Below are 17392 nucleotides of genomic sequence, written 5' to 3'. Positions count from 1 at the left end.
AGGGACTTAGGAGTCCTCGTGCAAGACTCCCAGAAGCTTAACTTACAGGTTCAGTCTGTGGTAAAGAAGGCAAATGCAATGTTGGCATTTATTTTGAGAGGAATAGAATATAAAAGCAAGGAGATAATGCTGAGCCTTCATAAGACACTAGTCAGGCTGCACTTGGAATATTGTCAACAGTTTTGGGCTCATATCTCAGAAAGGATGTATTGTCTTTGGGGAAAGTCCAGAGGAGGTTCACGAGGATGATTTTGGGAATGAAGGGGTTAACACATGAGCTTTGGGCTTGTACTCACTGGAATTTAGAAGGATGCGGGGAGGATCTCATTGAAACCTACTGAGTTTTGAAAGGATGAGATAGGGTTCATGTGGGGAGGATTGGGTGGGGGTATCCAGAACTGTAGGGCACAGCCTCTAAAGTGAGGGGCAACCATTTAGAACAAAGGTAAGGAGTATTTTTTTTTTAGCCAGAGAGTAGTGAATCTGTGGAATGCTCTGTCACAGACTGTGGTGCAGGCCAAGTCAGTGGGTATATTTAAGGCAGAAGTTGATCGTTTCCTGATCAGTCACGGCATCAAATGATATGCTGAGAAATCAGGTGTATGGGTTTGTGTGGGATCCGGGATCAGCCATGATGCAAATGTGACGTCTCACTAAGCAATGCGACTCTGAAGAATTTTAAATCTTCTGTTTGACAGGAATTCATTGAGACCTTCTCTACTGTCCTATTCTCCTTCCCCTCCCTCCACTGTTTTACTCTGGCATTTTCCCCCTTCTTTTCCAGTCCTGAAGAGCGGTCTCGGTCTGCAACGTCAACTGTTTATTCATTTCCATAGATGTTGCCTGAGTTGCAGAGTTCCTCGAGCATTTTGTATGTGTTGTTTTGGATTTCCAGCATCTGTAGCATTTGTCATGTTTATAATCATGTTATTGTGGTTGGATTTTCAGAGACACAGTAAGGAAATGAAGGACAAACTGTCTGCAGCTTTCTCTGAATGGAGGAAGCAGTTGGAAAAGGATGAAAAGTTGGCACTGAAGATGATCGATGAAGAGGAGGACCGGGTACTCTCCCAGATCAAGAGCTCCTCTGATTCACTGTTGAAGAAGATGGAGGAAATTCAAATAATAGACAAGGATGCCCAGGATCAAGAGCAGAATGATCCACTCTCCTTCATTCAGGTACTCATTGTGATCTACCCATTTATGCTCAGCTGTCACTTCATTAGGTACACCTGTGGTGGGGTGAATATACGTTGCTACTAGAGGAGGCGTGAGGTGCTCCTTCCCTCTGTTAGGCTGCAGGTCACCCTTGAGCAAGGTGTAGCAACTATTTAGCAACCCTCCCCCCACCCCGTCAGATCAAGGTCACGTGAAGCCAATAGAGCAGATGGTGAATGGTTGTAAAAGCAGCTGGTGAATATCACAAGTCCTGGTTATGCGACCACTGACACCAGGGAGACAATCTCTGGAGAATATTGATAATGGCTGGGGTCACCTGTCTTGTAAAGACACTGCCCAGAAGAAGGCAATGGTAAACCTTGTAGGAAAATTTGCCAGGTGCAATCATGGTCATGGGTAGAGAGAGGAAGACCATGATTGCCTACATCACACGACAGGGCACATAGTTATGATGATGTACATCTGCTCATTAGTGCAAATATCTTATCAGCTAATCATATAGTAGCAACTCAATGCATAAAAGCATGCAGATATAGTCAACTGACCTGCGGTATTTAGATACAGGGTCTCACTATAAAAGAACTCTGCTCTGAATCACAGAGCCACTAATTTTCTTTGATTTTAATTGACACTTTGTCTTTTATTAACAGGATGTGAAGCAGCTGCTTTCCAGGTGAGTGTCATTGTATGGAAGGTGCTGATGATGGGGGATATTATTTATCATTTCCGCTCCGGGTCAAATCCTACGGCCTCTTCTCTTCTGCGTCTTTCCTCTTCATCTCCTCTCGAACAAAAGCCCCAAGCCCAACCTTAGTGTCTCTCAACAGAGAAACCTCCCCATAATTTGACCATCCTAATTCGATGGCACACATTTCTCCACATCTCTTATCTTCAACAAGAACCCAAACAACCATGATAGCAGAACAGACTGCTCTTACAGAACTGCCAAAATGAAATCAGAACTGCCAAAATGAAATACATACAGAATATGAACCAGGGCATTACATATATCCTGTGCCTTCTGAATTGCTTCCATAATTTCTAGCCATTGCTGCTCTGCCGTCATTCCAGCCAGTGTTCTTTTCCACTCAATTATAGCCAACTCTTCACTCCGTAACTCCCTTTACTGCACTGCAATATTGATACATCTGACTTCAGCCTCTCCTTCTCAAAGTTTAGGGTGAATTTGATCATATTATGACCACTTGCCCCTTAGAGTTCTTTTACATTAAGCTCTTGAATCATTTCTGGTTCATTGCACGAGTTGCTGTAAAAAGCCATCCCCCTCCTGGAATGCAGCACCAACTTGATTTTCCCAGTCTACCTGCATATTGAACTCTCCTATGAATATTATAATGTTCTTCTATTGGCATGCATTTTCTGTCTCCCATTGTAATTTGTAGACCACATTCTTGCCACTGTTTTGGAGTTTTAATACAACTCCTATCAGGGTCTTTTTACCTTGAAGTTCCTTAGCTCTATCCACAAAGATTATATATATATATATATACATACATATATATATATATATATATTATATTATATATATATATATATATATATATTCAGTTTAACCGGTGGTTTTACAACTGGTCTGGGTAATTCTTGCCCAGTTAAAACTCAGTCCCTCAAAATATTGCAAACCAGTATTTGCAACTTAAAGATTCCATCTTGTAATGTGTGCTTGAAGTAGCAACATAATAGATATCATTCAGCAAGCAAATTTCAGAAATGTGCTTTATTGATAGGTAAATATGATGGAGAATAATTATTATAAGAAGTAAACCCACAATCTGTTAACCGATTCTTAACTAAGTACTTAGGACAAATACAATATTCTCCTTTTTGATGGCAAGCAGCCAAATTCACTCCCTTTGTAGATCCTTGCCATTAATAAGTGAAAATCCAAACCCTATCTTGATATTTTCCAACATTGTGAACCAACTGTTCAGTTATTAAATATTGGAAAGCTTCTGAAGGATTATTCCACACCAGCTTGGAATCTGGAGTGATTTCATTACACATACCTATATCCTAGGTATTAGAATCTTTCATTCTTCTGTTTCTTCAAATAAAAGTCCTATTGCCTTTATATCTGCCTGAACCTCTTCACAACAAGAACTAGTAACTGTTGGCACTGCAATAGTTGTGGTATCAGTTGTTGTTGACTACATCATGGGGTTAGGTATAAATGGAAGATCTTGGAGCACCAGAGCAAATGGAATTGATTTGCCTGGGGCATATGCTACCCTATGATCTCACTTCCGATTTGCGTCCATGTCAATGGTACCATTATATTCACAATAAAGTTATACTTGAGTTATGAGCCATTTTTTCCTGAAGCAGGACTCAAAAAAAAACATACTTCCCACCTTTATCCTAGTACTCCCATATTTTTCTCATAATACGGTTATTCGACTACAAATATCAACTTCGGTCACATTTCCTTTGCACAATCTTGTCTCAGTTCTTCATAAATTTGTTCTACCATTTCACCTTCTTCATCTACACAGTCTATTACCATGGCATCTGATAGAATTGAATGAATATTTTGAATAGTTCATCTGTCGCCAGCCTAATCTTCATACCTTTCATCTGTTCAGATAAATGTTGCAATTGTCCAATAATACACTTTATTGTGAAACATGTAACCTTCAGCAGAGCTGTTGACCATTGTGAGGCCGCTCATCAGTAGTATTCCACCACCAATCATTTCCAAACACCAGTGTGCATTTTAATTACTTCAGTGTGTTTCAACCATTGATCATTTATCTCCCTTCCTTCACAACACATGTCCAGTCTGCAGTCAAGTGAGGAATCAATGGCAACTCAATAGCAACATAGTCCCACAAATATCAATCTGTATCACTGCGTTGGATTGTGAGGTCTGCCTTCATTACCGCATTTCCTGCTATCTGAGACAATGTTCATCCTCCAATAGCCAGATCTCAAATCTCAGTTGAAATATTGTGACTTTCCAGAGGAGATTAGATTATGAGAACACTCAGTCCTCTTTTATTGTCATTTAGAAATGCATACATGCATTAAGAGATTGTTTCCATCCCCTGGTATAACTCATTTCTGTTGTTGCTGTGTAATAAGTCTATCCCACCAATACATGTTGTAAGAAATACTGATTATTCACAGGCAAAGTAGACAATGAACAATTTTCGCAAGTAGTGAAAGGACAATTCGTAACTTTCTGCAGTAATTTCTTCTGATCATGCCCAGTCGTCTCCCTCTTAATGGCACCTTGACAACTCTATTCCTTTCCCAGTACCAGTCATAATAATAGCATGTGTGGGTGGGTTACTGAAGGATATCCAAGACATTTCAATTCAAACATCCAGCAGCAGCGAGAGAAATATGTTCCTTCAGATGGTGAGGAAATTAATGCTGAAATGTTGTTTGGACCGGTCCAATATTTAAATTGAACTTCCATTTGCAATTTACACGATGAAACACTGTTTTCACCAAAACTATTTTCCAAGGAATCCCAAATTCAAAATCAATATGTCCAAAATCTTGTTATGTAAAAGAAAGCAGTCTTGTCAGTAGAAACAACTTTAGCATTGGTCCAAATACTCAAATCTTTCCAAAATTGTTAATTTCAAATTCCCAATTTATCTGTCTATCAATGAGCAATTCTGCCAAATTCCAATTTCCCTCTGAAATGTGTACGTCTCATATCTGGATTATAGAAGCACAGATTTCCATCTCCTTAACCGCGATTCAACATGGTCTGTGTGGAATTGCGATCAGTCTAAAATCAATTCCATGGAAAACGAATAAAGAAACACAAACCAAAACACAGACAAGACAAACAAATATCCATGTTTGCACTGTTCTTCCTTCAGAACCTTCTCAAGTAATTGCAAAACTTAGAATAAACTGTTAATTCTCACTGTGAAAAACTTTCACACATTTTTCAAAGAACCAAGGGGAAAAAGAAACTGTTGGTTGTGGCCCCCCCAACGCACCAACACATTGATATAAACACTTAAAGGCACAGTCTCTTAATACCATGTCACAACCGGTCTCCTGAACTCTCTTCGTTACCATGGGCGCCAGGGGACAGTGGGTGTCGAGGGTTCCACTCCTTCTTGGAAAAATCTATCGGGACGCAGGCCACTTTGCCAATTATCCTTACTATTGTAGTCTGTCGCCCTATAGACTAAATCATCCCAATCTACATCACCATCATATCAGTTCTCGCACCAAGTGCACATATCACTCCCCTCTCAGCTTTGAGTTGACTTTGCAGCTGTTCGATCTGTTTTAAACACTTGGAGTGATCTGCTGCCATTCTTCTCAGGTGCTGATTCCTGCGGGACATTCATAGCAGTCTGTATATCCTGACATGACTTTTCCATTTCCCTGCTTCTATTTTACATTCTCTTTACTTTCCTCCTTTTCTCTGTTACACGTTCACACTGAGTCTGAATCTGACTCATATGCATCAAATGCACCTGACCCTGCTCCCTCTGGATTTAACTTTCCTTCCTCTCTCTCCAGCTCTTTTCTATGCTAACACAATTCCTCTACCAGTTTCTGTTTTGTTCCCTTCAATTAGACCTTCCCAGATACATCCCATTAAAATGGCCTTTTTCATCTCTTGTAATTCCTTTGATTTCTTTTCACTAACTCAAATTTTACCATTTGAGTATTTCTTCAGTTGGAATACACATGTCCTGCACCTTCCTCATTTGATAGGGAGAATGTAAAGTCTGATGTAGCAGAATTTCAGTAGAGTAAGGGAAAGTATGAGAAAGGAGATGGCCAAAGTAAACTGGAAGGAGATGCTGATAGCGATGACAGCAGAGAAGCAGTGGTGCGCGTTTCTGGGAAAAATGAGGAAGTTGCAGGACAAGTGTATTCCAAAAATGAAGAAATACTCAAATGGTAAAATAGCACAGCCATGGCTGACAAGGGAAGTCAAAGCCATTGTAAAAGCAAAAGAAAGGGTGTACAACAAAGCAAAAATTAGTGAGAAGTAGAGGATTGAGAAGTTTTTAAAAACCTACAGAGACAACTAAAAAAATCATTAGAAGGGAAAAGATGAAATACGAAAGTAAGCTACAAATAATATCAAAGTGCATAGTATAAGTTTTTTCAAGTATGGTAAAAATAAAAGAGAAATCAGAGTGGATATAGGACCGCTAGAAAATGAGGCAGGAAAAATAATAACGGGGCACTAGGAAATGGCTGATGAACTAAATAAGTATTTTGTATCAGTCTTCACTGTGGAAGACACTAGCAGTGTGCCTGATGTTATAGTGTGTGAAGAAAGAGAAGTAGATGCAGTTACTGTTACAAAAGAGAAGATGCTCAAAAAGTAGTAAGACCTAAAGGTACGTAAGTCACCCGGACCAGAGGAACTACACCCTAGGGTTCTGAAAGAGGTAGTGTTAAAGGTTGCGGTGGCATTAGCAATGATCTTTCAAAAATCATTGGACTCTGGCATGGTGCAGGGGACTGGAAAATTGCAAATGTCACTCCACTCTTTAAGAAAGGGGGAAAGCAGCAGAAAGGAAATTATAGACCAGTTAGACCGACCTCAATGATTGGGAAGATGTTAGAGTCAATTGCTAAGGATGAGGTGATGGAGTACTTGGTGACACAGGACAAGATAGGACAAAGTCAGCATGGTTTCCTTCAGGGAAAATCCTACCTGACGAACCTCATGGAATTCTTTGAGGAGATTAAAAGTAGGATAGATAAAGGGGACATCGTGGATGTTGTATATTTGGAGTTTCAGAAGGCCTTTGACAAGATGCCACACATGAGGCAAATTAAGAGCCCATGGTATTACAGGAAAGTTACTAAAATTGTTAGAGCATTGACTGATTGGTAGGAGGCAGCGAGTGGGAATAAAAAGATCCTTTTCTGGTTGGCTGCCAGTGACTTGTGGAGTTCCACTGGGGTCGGTGTTGGGACCACTTATTTTCACAGCTTAAAAAGATGGAACAGATGGCTTTGTTGCCAAGTTTTCAGATGATATGAAGATTGGTGGACAAGCAGGTAGTGTTGAGGAAACAGGTAGGATGCAGAAGGACATGGACAGAATAGGAGAATGGGCAAGAAAGTAGCAAATGAAATACGATGTTGGAAAATGCATGGTCATGCACTTCGGTAGTAGAAATAAATGTGCAGACTGTTTTCTAAACGGGGAGAAAATCCAAAAATCTGAGATGCAAAGGGACTTGGAGTCCTTGTGCAGAACACACTGAAGGTTAACTTGCAGGTTGAGTCAGTGGTGAGGAAGGCAAAAACCATTTTAGATTTCATTTCAAGAGGTCTAGAATACAAGAGCAAGGATGTGATGCTGAGGCTTTATAAGGCACTGGTGAGGCCTCACCTTGAGTATTGTGAACAGTTTTGGGCCTCTCATCTAAGAAAAGATGTGCTGGCATTGGAGAGGGTCCAGAGGAGGTTCACAAGGATGATTCCAGGAATGAAAGTGTTATCATACGAGGAATGTTTGATGACTCTGGGTCTGTACTCGCAGGAATTCAGAAGGATGAATGGGGATCTCATTGAAACCTTTCGAATGTTGAAAGGTCTAGACAGAGTAGATATGGAAACGATGTTTGCCATGGTGGGAGAGTCTAGGACAAGAGGGCACAGCCTCAGAATAGAGGGGCACCCTTTCAAAACAGAGATGTGGAGAAATTTCTTTAACCAAAGTGTGGTGTATTTGTGGAATTTGTTGCCACATGCAGCTGTGGAGGCCAAGTCATTGGGTGTATTTAAGGCAGAGATTGATAGGTTCTTGATTGTATGTGGCGGGGAACTGGGGTTGAGGAGGAGAGGAAAAAAAAAAGAATCAGTCATGACTGAATGGGCCAGATGGCATAATTCTGCTCCTATGTCTTATGGTCCAGCAATGGATCCCCAATGTCCCTTATTCTCCCCTCTCAACCATTCTTATCAACTCTGCATTATCGGGCCACTTCTTTATACATAACTAAGGAAGTAATCTCTCTGATCCTCTCAACCTCCTGGGTTCTCCTGGCCCTCCTTTCCTTTTCCCATTTCAATATCCTAATCTAGTGGGTGGTTCAACTTGAAACTCGGGTCCTAGACCTCTATTCTTTCTTTTTGAGCATACGCTGGGACATCATCAAAATATGTAGACCATTCATCGACACGTAATGTCCTGATTTATGACCAGGCTTTACTTTTTTATATGGTTATGCTCTTTAGTATAATGTATGGATCTATTTACTACAGAGCAACGACTCCGCTTAGCACATGTATGCTCTGTTGTCTATGCATGCGTATTGATCTCTCTATCTCTCTATCACACTGTTAAAGGCATCTTCCGCATGTGTGCTTTTATTTAACTCACATGTCGTTGCACAGTCACAGCAAATTGGTGACAAGTACAATGTCATGAGGACATGCCTATTTTGGTAGGGGGGGTGAATGTAATACCCTGGTTTATGACCATGTTTTATTTTATTAATACAGTTATGTTGTTGGGTATTTTATTATCTGCATACTTTCTCAAAATGCAATGCGTTCCTTTTCATCACATTATACAACTGAGTATTTCATTTTGCTGTTTACAATAAAAATTCAGTTGATTGATAAGTTGGACTTGTTGAATTAGTCAATAGGATTTGTCTAAGAGAGAGTGGGGCAAGCCATTTTTCAAGAGAGCACAGGATTGAAGGAGGAGAAAGAAGTAGAATGGAAATGGACAAAGAACATTGTTGAAGAGCATAGGGAAACGCATACAGAACCCAATAGGAAGGATAGACACCACTATCTGAAAATCTTCGTGCAGACAATAGTCTTAGAGAGAATGAGCAGGAAACTATTAGAAACATAGAAATTTAGAAAACCTATGGCACAATACAGGCCCTTCGGCCCACAATGCTGTGCCGAACATGTCCTTACCTAAGAAATTACTGAGGGTTACCCATAGCCCTCTATTTTTCTAAGCTCCATATACCTGTCCAAGAGTCTCTTAAAATACCCTATCATATCCACCTCCACCACTGTTACCGACAGCCCATTCCACATACTCACCAATCTCCGCATAAAAAAAACTTATCCCTGACATCTCCTCTATACCTGCGTCCAAGCACCTTAAAACTGTGCCCTCTCGTGTTAGCCATTTCAGCCCTGGGAAAAAACCTCTGACTATCCACACAATCAATGCCTCTCATCATCTTATACACCTCTTATCAGGTCACCTCTCATCCTTCGTCGCTCCGAGGAGAAAAGGCCGAGTTCACTCAACCTATTCTCATAAGGCATGTTCCCCAATCCAGGCAACATCCTTGTAAATCCCCTCTGCACTCTCTCTATAGTTTCCACATCCTTCCTGTAGTGAGGTGACCAGAACTGAGCACAGTACTCCAAGTAGGGTCTGACCAGGGTCCTATATAGCTGCAACATTACCTCTCAGCTCCTAAACTCATTCCCAAGATTGATGAAGGCCAATGCACCATATACTTTCTTAACCACAGAGTCAACTTGCGTAGCAGCTTTGAGTGTCCTATGGACTTGGACCCCAAGATCCCACTGATCCTCCACACTGCCAAGACTCTTACCCTTAATACTATATTCTGCCATCATATTTGACCTACCAAAATTCACCACCTCACACTTATGTGGGTTGAACTCCATCTGCCACTTCTCAGCCCAGTTTTGCATCCTATCAATGTCCCGCTGTAACCTCTGACAGCCATCCACACTATCCACAACACCTCCAACCTTTGTGTCATCAGTAAACTTACTAACCCATCCCTTCACTTCCTCATCCAGGTCATTTATAAAATTCATGAAGAGTAAGGGTCCCAGAACAGATCCCTGAGGCACTCCACTGGTGACTGATCTCCATGCAGAATATGACCCATCTACAACCACTCCTTGCCTTCTGTGGGCAAACCAGTTCTGGATCCACAAAGCAATGTCCCCTTGGATCCATGCCTCCCTACTTTCTCAATAAGCCTTGCATAGGGTACCTTGTCAAATGCCTTGCTGAAATCCATATACTGTATACTACATCTGCTGCTCTACCTTCATCAACGTGTTTAGTCACATCCTCAAAAAATTCAGTCAGGCTCGTAAGGCACAACCTGCCTTTCACAAAGCCATGCTGATTATTCCTAATCATATTATGTCTCTCCAAATGTTCATAAATCCTACCTCTCAGGATCTTCTCCATCAACTTGCCGACCACTGAAGTAAGACTCACTGGTCTATAATTTCCTGGGCTGTCTCTACTCCTTTTCTTGAATAATGGAACAATATCCGCAACCCTCCAATCCTCCGGAACCTCTCCCGTCCCCATTAATGATGCTAAGACCATTGCCAGAGGCTCAGCAATCTCCTCCCTCGCCTCCCACAGTAGCCTGGGGTACATCTCATCCGGTCCCAGTTACATCCAACTTGATGCTTTCCAAAAGCTCCAGCACATCCTCTTTCTTAGTATCTACATGCTCAAGCTTTTCAGTCCGCTGTAAGTCATCCTTACAATGGCCAAGATCCTTTTCCATAGAGAATACTGAAGCAAAGTACTCATTAAGTACCTCTGCTATCTCTTCCAGTCCCATATGCACTTTTCCACTGTCACACTTGATTCGTCCTATTCTCTCATATATTATCCTCTTACTCTTCACATACTTGTAGAATGCCTTGGGGTTTTCCTTAATCTTGTCTGCCAAGGCCTTCTCATGGTCCCTTCAGGCTCTCCTAATTTCTTTCTTAAGCTCCTTCCTGTTAGCCTTATAATCTTCTAGATCTCTATCATTACCAAGCTCTTTGAACCTTTCTAGTTAGTTAGTTAGTACATGTCTTTGGAGAAAGCTGAACATTTTTTTCCTTGGATGTAGCATGAATATTTGTTTCCTAGGAGGGTTACTTCAGCGCAAAACTGTTTCAGTACTGTGAGTAAACAAAGTGAAGGAAACTGGATTATTTATGCAATAAAAAGTTCCAACAATTACGTGCATGATATAGACGGGCCCTTTCTTTATTTCGTATTATATGGTATTATTGTGTTTCTTATAGTTTAAAAACTTTTGTAAATACAATTTCAATTTAAATTTATACTGGTATGAGTTAAATTATTGCTTCTTGGCTTACGGTACATTTGCATGGATGTGTCGGTGTTCCCACAAGTAACAGTCCTACTTGCTCTTAAAGTGGCATTCACGTGAATCATTTTTACCCAAAACATGTTTATTTATTGGAAATGGCCTTTTTATCATTATTCCCATGCATTGTTGAATTATGTTGCTCTCAGCTTGTATTCACAGTAACAGCTCACTCATAACATGCCTGCGATGAGAGGTTTATGAACAGAAGTAGGTTAGGAAACTCATGACACAACTCTTAATTAATCAAAACTCACACTGTTTTTTGTCTCTGCACAAACAACAATATTACTATATTGACCCCAGACGAACAACTTAAAACATGAACTCTACTGTTCCCTTTGCACCAGTGCTCACTCAGAGCACTTTTCCAGCTTATAACACCGAAATAGGAGATGTCCTGTTGGCCAGATGATTGATTCTTTCTTCTCCCAGCCACTGGCATGGGGGTTCTTTCTTGCCATGGTTAATCTCCAGAGTTAATGCTATTTTGCATTCTAAACCTCTGCATTTATGTCAATTCCTTACGAGTTCAAAAGTTGCATTTCAGAGTTATTGCCGTGGGTCATCTGACTGACCTATAGCACCTTCCCATTGCATATAGTCCAAGGGATACACAATTTCATGCCTTAGGTGACTTCTTTTGTTCCATTTCTGACTCTGGTTCAAACCAGGTCACCCAGATGCTGGGCTGAAATAATGAGATTACTTCTGCAAACCTGCCATTGTACAGAATGCGCAGCTTATCTGAGCATGATCTCAGGTTTAGCAGGTCAATAGCAAAAAGTCTTTGATAACCTTCAGTTGCTCTGATTAGATTATCCTACAGATGAATCAGCTCTCAAATAGTTCACAAGATTGAGGTTACAGAGCAGCTTCACAAAATGGCAACCTCCATTCCTTCAAGCACATTGAAAGAACAAAGAAAAATTGGTTTGTCTACATCCATTGTCCTTGACGCTTTCGAATTTGATGTTTTCTTCCATATTTTATCTCCTCCATTGCCAATGCTTTCCTATCCATGTACTTCTCCAGTAAAGTCCCAACCTGCCCAACCTCTGCCTCTAATCCAGTACCTCAGATTGTGGCAACATTCTTGTAAACCTTCTTTGTACTGGCGCTTAGGGCAGCATTGAAGATTATCATCTTTGGTGGTCTTCATCGTGTCAGCAGCTTCCTCAGTTTTTATTACCGTAAATCCCAGTTGTAGACTCAGGAATACTGCCACACACAGATGTAGAAGGAATCTTCATTGCTGTTCCCATAATAGTTTGTTTGAACCCAAACCTTGAGGACTGGTGGACCACTGTTAATCTGGTCTCTACATTTTCACATTTTTGGCATGGGTAACCCTACGAAGAGCCAAAGCATAAAGCCCTAATTCTAGCCATTATAGCTCTCCAGGTCATCGAGGCACCCACGCCTCCAAACTATGACAAGGTTGTGGTCCTTCTGGAGGATTCCAGCTTAATAATAGCTTTTTAATAACAGGTTCTGGAGTATGATGTTTAAAGGTTCTTTCAGAAGTCAGGAAAGAGGCATAAAATTTGTTGCTTCCAGGTAGTTTTATTAAGTGTTAAAAGAACAACGAAAATAGAAACTATGGACAGTAACAGAGGCTAGTAGCGGTAGGGAGAGAAGATATAAAATAGATGGCAACACCACATGGTCAGCCTTCTTATACCTATAAATAAGGAACATTCCATTCAAATTCACAGATAAGAGTCAACTAATCAGATAGCCCATATTCAAATAATGCAATACCAAGATAAGCTCCAGATATAAATGCAGGTTTGGGGAAACAATGAACAATTACATATACATGCTGTGACCACTAGGAAACATAATAAACAGTTACATGTACATAAATAGTTATAAAACTACCAGCAGGTAAACAATTGTAAAGCTGTAAAGAAAGTAACAGTTAAGCCATTTAACTGATCACAGGGTAACTAAAATTGAACAGAAGGGCCCAAATGTAACCCAATATTTCATGTTTTAATTCTCTCCAACATTTCTTTCCACTGTATCTCTGACAATGGCAGTGAATGATAGATAAAAGGCTGTGTTTTTGCTCTCAACTTATTACTAGAAGAACATAAAGACCATAAGACATCGGAACAGAATTAGGCTGTTCAGCCCATCGAGTGTGTTCCACCATTATGGCTGATTTATGCTCCCTCTCAACTCCATTCTCCTGCCTTCTCCCCATAATTTTTGATGCCCTTTAAACCTCTGTTTTAAATGTACACAATGATTTGGCCTCCAGGCTGTCTGTGGCAATGATTCCATAGATTCACTACCCGTTGGGTAAATAAATTCCTTATCCTTGTTCTAAAATGACATTCCACTGTTCTGAGGTTGGTCATAGACTCTCCCACTCTGGTCATAGTCTCCCCCACTATAAGAAACATATTCTCCACATCCACTCTGTATATGCCTTTCAATATTCAATAGGTTTCTATGAGATCTCCCCTCACTCTTCTAAACTCCAGCAAGTACAGGCCTAGAGTCATCAAACGCTTCTCATACATTAACCCTTTCATTTCTGGAATAATTCTCGTGAACCTCATCTGGACCCAAAGCACAGTCCTGAGCTCTTTCGAGCTTAATGATGCCTTATCCCCTGAACACCAAAGATATCTTCCATGTCACTCAAAGCTGTGGCATGTTTATTTTTAGTTGTCATCTTTTGGGAAAAAAAACCTTGCATATTCTCAATCTGTTTGAAGTGTATGTTCTGAAATTCCATTCTTCACCCTCTCCACATCCCCATCTTTCTCTTTCCTCTTTTAAATAATCTTTAACTCATATGTCTTCAACTGAGTTTAAGGAAACCCATCTTGATGCCTCTTGAAATACTTGGCACCAGAATCAGGTTTAATATGTCGTGAAATTTGCTGTTTTCAGCTTCAGTATATTGCAATACATAATAATAAAAAATATGAATATCTTGGTGGGGTAGAGATACATCTCTACCAAGGAGGAGAAAGGCTCTCCTTCCATCTGATAGTCTGCAGGTCATCCTTGGGCAAGGTGTAGCACCTGCTTAGGCATGTGACGCCATGGGAGCGGGTTGTAGATGGTCGTACGACACGGCATATAATGAACAAATTATATTTAAAAGATTAAATTAAATAAATAGTGCAAAAAGAGCAAAAATATGGTGAAGTAGTGGAGAGGAGTTCATTGTCCATTCAAAAATCTGCTGGCAGAGGAGAAGAAACCGTTCCTGAAACGTTGAATGTTAATAACCTTGCACTCAATACAAGTCCAAGAAATTGATTGTGGAAATTCAGAAGAGAAAGTTGAGGAAGCACACTCACCAGTCCTCATCAAGGGATCAGGAGTGCAATGGAAAACTCCAGATTGCCAAGACCTTTGAATATAGTCATAGTCATACTTTATTGATCTCGGGAGAAATTGGTTTTTGTTACAGTTGCACCATAAATAATTAAATAGTAATATGTAAATGCCAGGAAATAAGTCCAGGACCAGCCTATTGGCTCAGGGCGTCTGACCCTCCAAGGGAGGAGTTGTAAAGTTTCATGGCCGCAGCAAGGAATGACTTCCTATGACGCTCTGTGTTGCATCTCAGTGGAATGAGTCTCTGGCTGAATGTACTCCTGTGCCCAACCAGTACATTATGTAGTGGATGGGAGACATTGTCCAAGGTGGCATGCAACTTGGATAGCATCCTCTTTTCAGACACCACCGTCAGAGAGATCTATCCTGTGCCTAACATATTAACCCAATTACAAAGAAGGCTTCCAAAGTTAGAAAGTACACAGTTAGAAAGTAGGTCACCAAAGACTTGCAAATTTCTACAGACGTACCGTGGAAAGCATTCTAACTGTGTCACAACATTGGGTCATTGGTAGAATATTCTGAGGGCTCTCAGTTTTTTGCTGTTGATTTTTTTGTATTCTCTCTGTTTTATTAATTATAATGTACTGTTGTGCTTCAGATTTTTTATGTGTTATAGTTAGGTCTTCATTAGTTTACACTGAAGTTTCAATTGTCCATATGTCCATAAGACCATATGACATAGGAGCAGAAAAAGGCCATCGAGTCTTCTCCACCATTCCATCATGTCTGATCTCAGATCCCACTCAACCCCATACACCTGCCTTCTCACCGTACCCTTTGATGTCTTGACTGATCAGGAAATGCTCAACTTCCACTGTAAACCATGGACTGCAGTCTGTGGCAGAGCATTTAACAGATTCACTACTCTCTGGCTAAAAAAATTCCTCCTCACCACTGTTCTAAAAGTTTACCACTTACTGCCTCGTCCCTGTGCCGAAGACGCCGCGCCCCAGCGGCCTCAATGACTATAGACGGTGGTATTGACCTCCCACATCATGAAGACCCTGGAGAGACTTGTTCTGGAGCTGCTCTGGCCTATGGTCAGGCCACACTTAGATCCCCTCCAGTTTGCCTACCAGCCCCGACTAGGAGTTGAGGATGCTATCATCTACCTGCTGAACCATGTCTACACCCACCTGGACAAGCCAGCGAGCACTGTGAGGGTCATGTTTTTTGACTTCTCCAGTGCGTTCAACACCATCCGCCCTGCTCTGCTGGGGGAGAAGCTGACAGCGATGCAGGTGGATGCTCCCCTGGTGTCATGGATTCTTGATTACCTGACTGGCAGACCACAGTACGTGTGCTTGCAACACTGTGTGTCCGACAGAGTGATCAGCAGCACTGGGGCTCCACAGGGGACTGTCTTGTCTCCCTTTCTCTTCACCATTTACACCTCAGACTTCAACTACTGCACATTTTCTGATGACTCTGCCATAGTTGGATGCATCAGCAAGGGAGATGAGACTGAGTACAGGGCTACGGTAGGAAACTTTTCACAAGGTGTGAGCAGAATTATCTGCAGCTTAATGTGAAAAAGACTAAGGAGCTGGTGGTAGGCCTGAGGAGAGCTAAGGCACCGGTGACCCCTGTTTCCATCCAGGGGGTCAGTGTGGACATGGTGGAGGATTACAAATACCTGGGGATATGAATTGACAATAAACTGGACTGGTCAAAGAACACTGAGGCTGTCTACAAGAAGGGTCAGAGCCGTCTCTATTTCTTGAGAAGACTGAGGTCCTTTAACATCTGCTGGACGATGCTGAGGACGTTCTACGAGTCTGTGGTGGGCAGTGCTATTATGTTTGCTGTTGTGTGCTGGGGCAGCAGGCTGAGGGTGGCAGACACCAACAGAATCAACAAACTCATTCGTAAGGCCAGTGATGTTGTGGGGATGGAACTGGACTCTCTGATGGTGGTGTCTGAAAAGAGGATGCTGTCCAAGTTGCATGCCATCTTGGACAATGTCTCCCATCCACTACATAATGTACTAGTTGGGCACAGGAGTACATTCAGCCAGAGACTCATTCCACCGAGATGCAACACAGAGCGTCATAGGAAGTCATTCCTGCCTGTGGCCATCAAACTTTACAACTCCTCCCTTGGAGAGTCAGATATCCTGAGCCGATAGGCTGGTCCTGGACTTATTTCATAATCTACTGGCATAATTTACATATTACTATTTAACTATTTATTACTATTTTCTATTACTATTTATTACTTATAGTGCATCTGTAACGAAAACCAATTTCCCCCGGGATCAATAAAGTATGACTATGACTATGACTATGACTTAATTTTGAGGCTGTTCCCTACAGTCCTGGATACCACCACCATAGAAAACATCCTCTCCACATCTACCTTTCAACATTCGGTAAGTTTCAATAAAATAACCCTACAATCTTCCAAATTCCAGTGAGTACAGGGCTGAAGCTGCTGAACACTTCTCTTATGTTAACCCCTTCATTCCTGAAATCATCCTCCTGAACGTCTTCTGGATTCTCTCTAATGACAACACATCCTTTCTGAGATATGGGACCCAAAACATTTGACAACACTCCAAGTGTGGCCTGACTAACGTCTTATAAAGGCTCAGCATTATCTCTTTGCCTTTATATTCTATGCCCCTTGATATAGATCGCATTTTCCTTCTTTACCACACACTCAACCTCTAAATTGACCTTCTGGGAGTCTTACACGAGGACTCCTAAGTCCCTCTGCACCTCTGATGTTTG

General features: G+C 41.3%; 1 protein-coding gene across 2 annotated transcripts in view; it reads left to right on the top strand.

Moving 5' to 3' along the window:
* LOC134347454 (E3 ubiquitin/ISG15 ligase TRIM25-like) overlaps window positions 1–17392 on the top strand; it is a 54461-nt gene that overhangs the window by 10167 nt on the left and 26902 nt on the right. For both annotated transcript variants that reach the window (XM_063049776.1, XM_063049777.1), the window contains exons 4-5: window positions 949–1179; window positions 1830–1852. In XM_063049776.1, the coding sequence (XP_062905846.1) occupies window positions 949–1179; window positions 1830–1852 (254 nt within the window). The remainder of the gene's footprint in view (window positions 1–948; window positions 1180–1829; window positions 1853–17392) is intronic.

The sequence above is a fragment of the Mobula hypostoma genome, chromosome 6 (genome assembly GCF_963921235.1).
Source record: "Mobula hypostoma chromosome 6, sMobHyp1.1, whole genome shotgun sequence".
In the NCBI taxonomy this organism is placed as follows: domain Eukaryota; kingdom Metazoa; phylum Chordata; class Chondrichthyes; order Myliobatiformes; family Myliobatidae; genus Mobula; species Mobula hypostoma.
The sequence above is the reverse complement of the archived record's forward strand: the minus strand, read 5'-3'. Positions and strand labels throughout refer to the sequence as shown.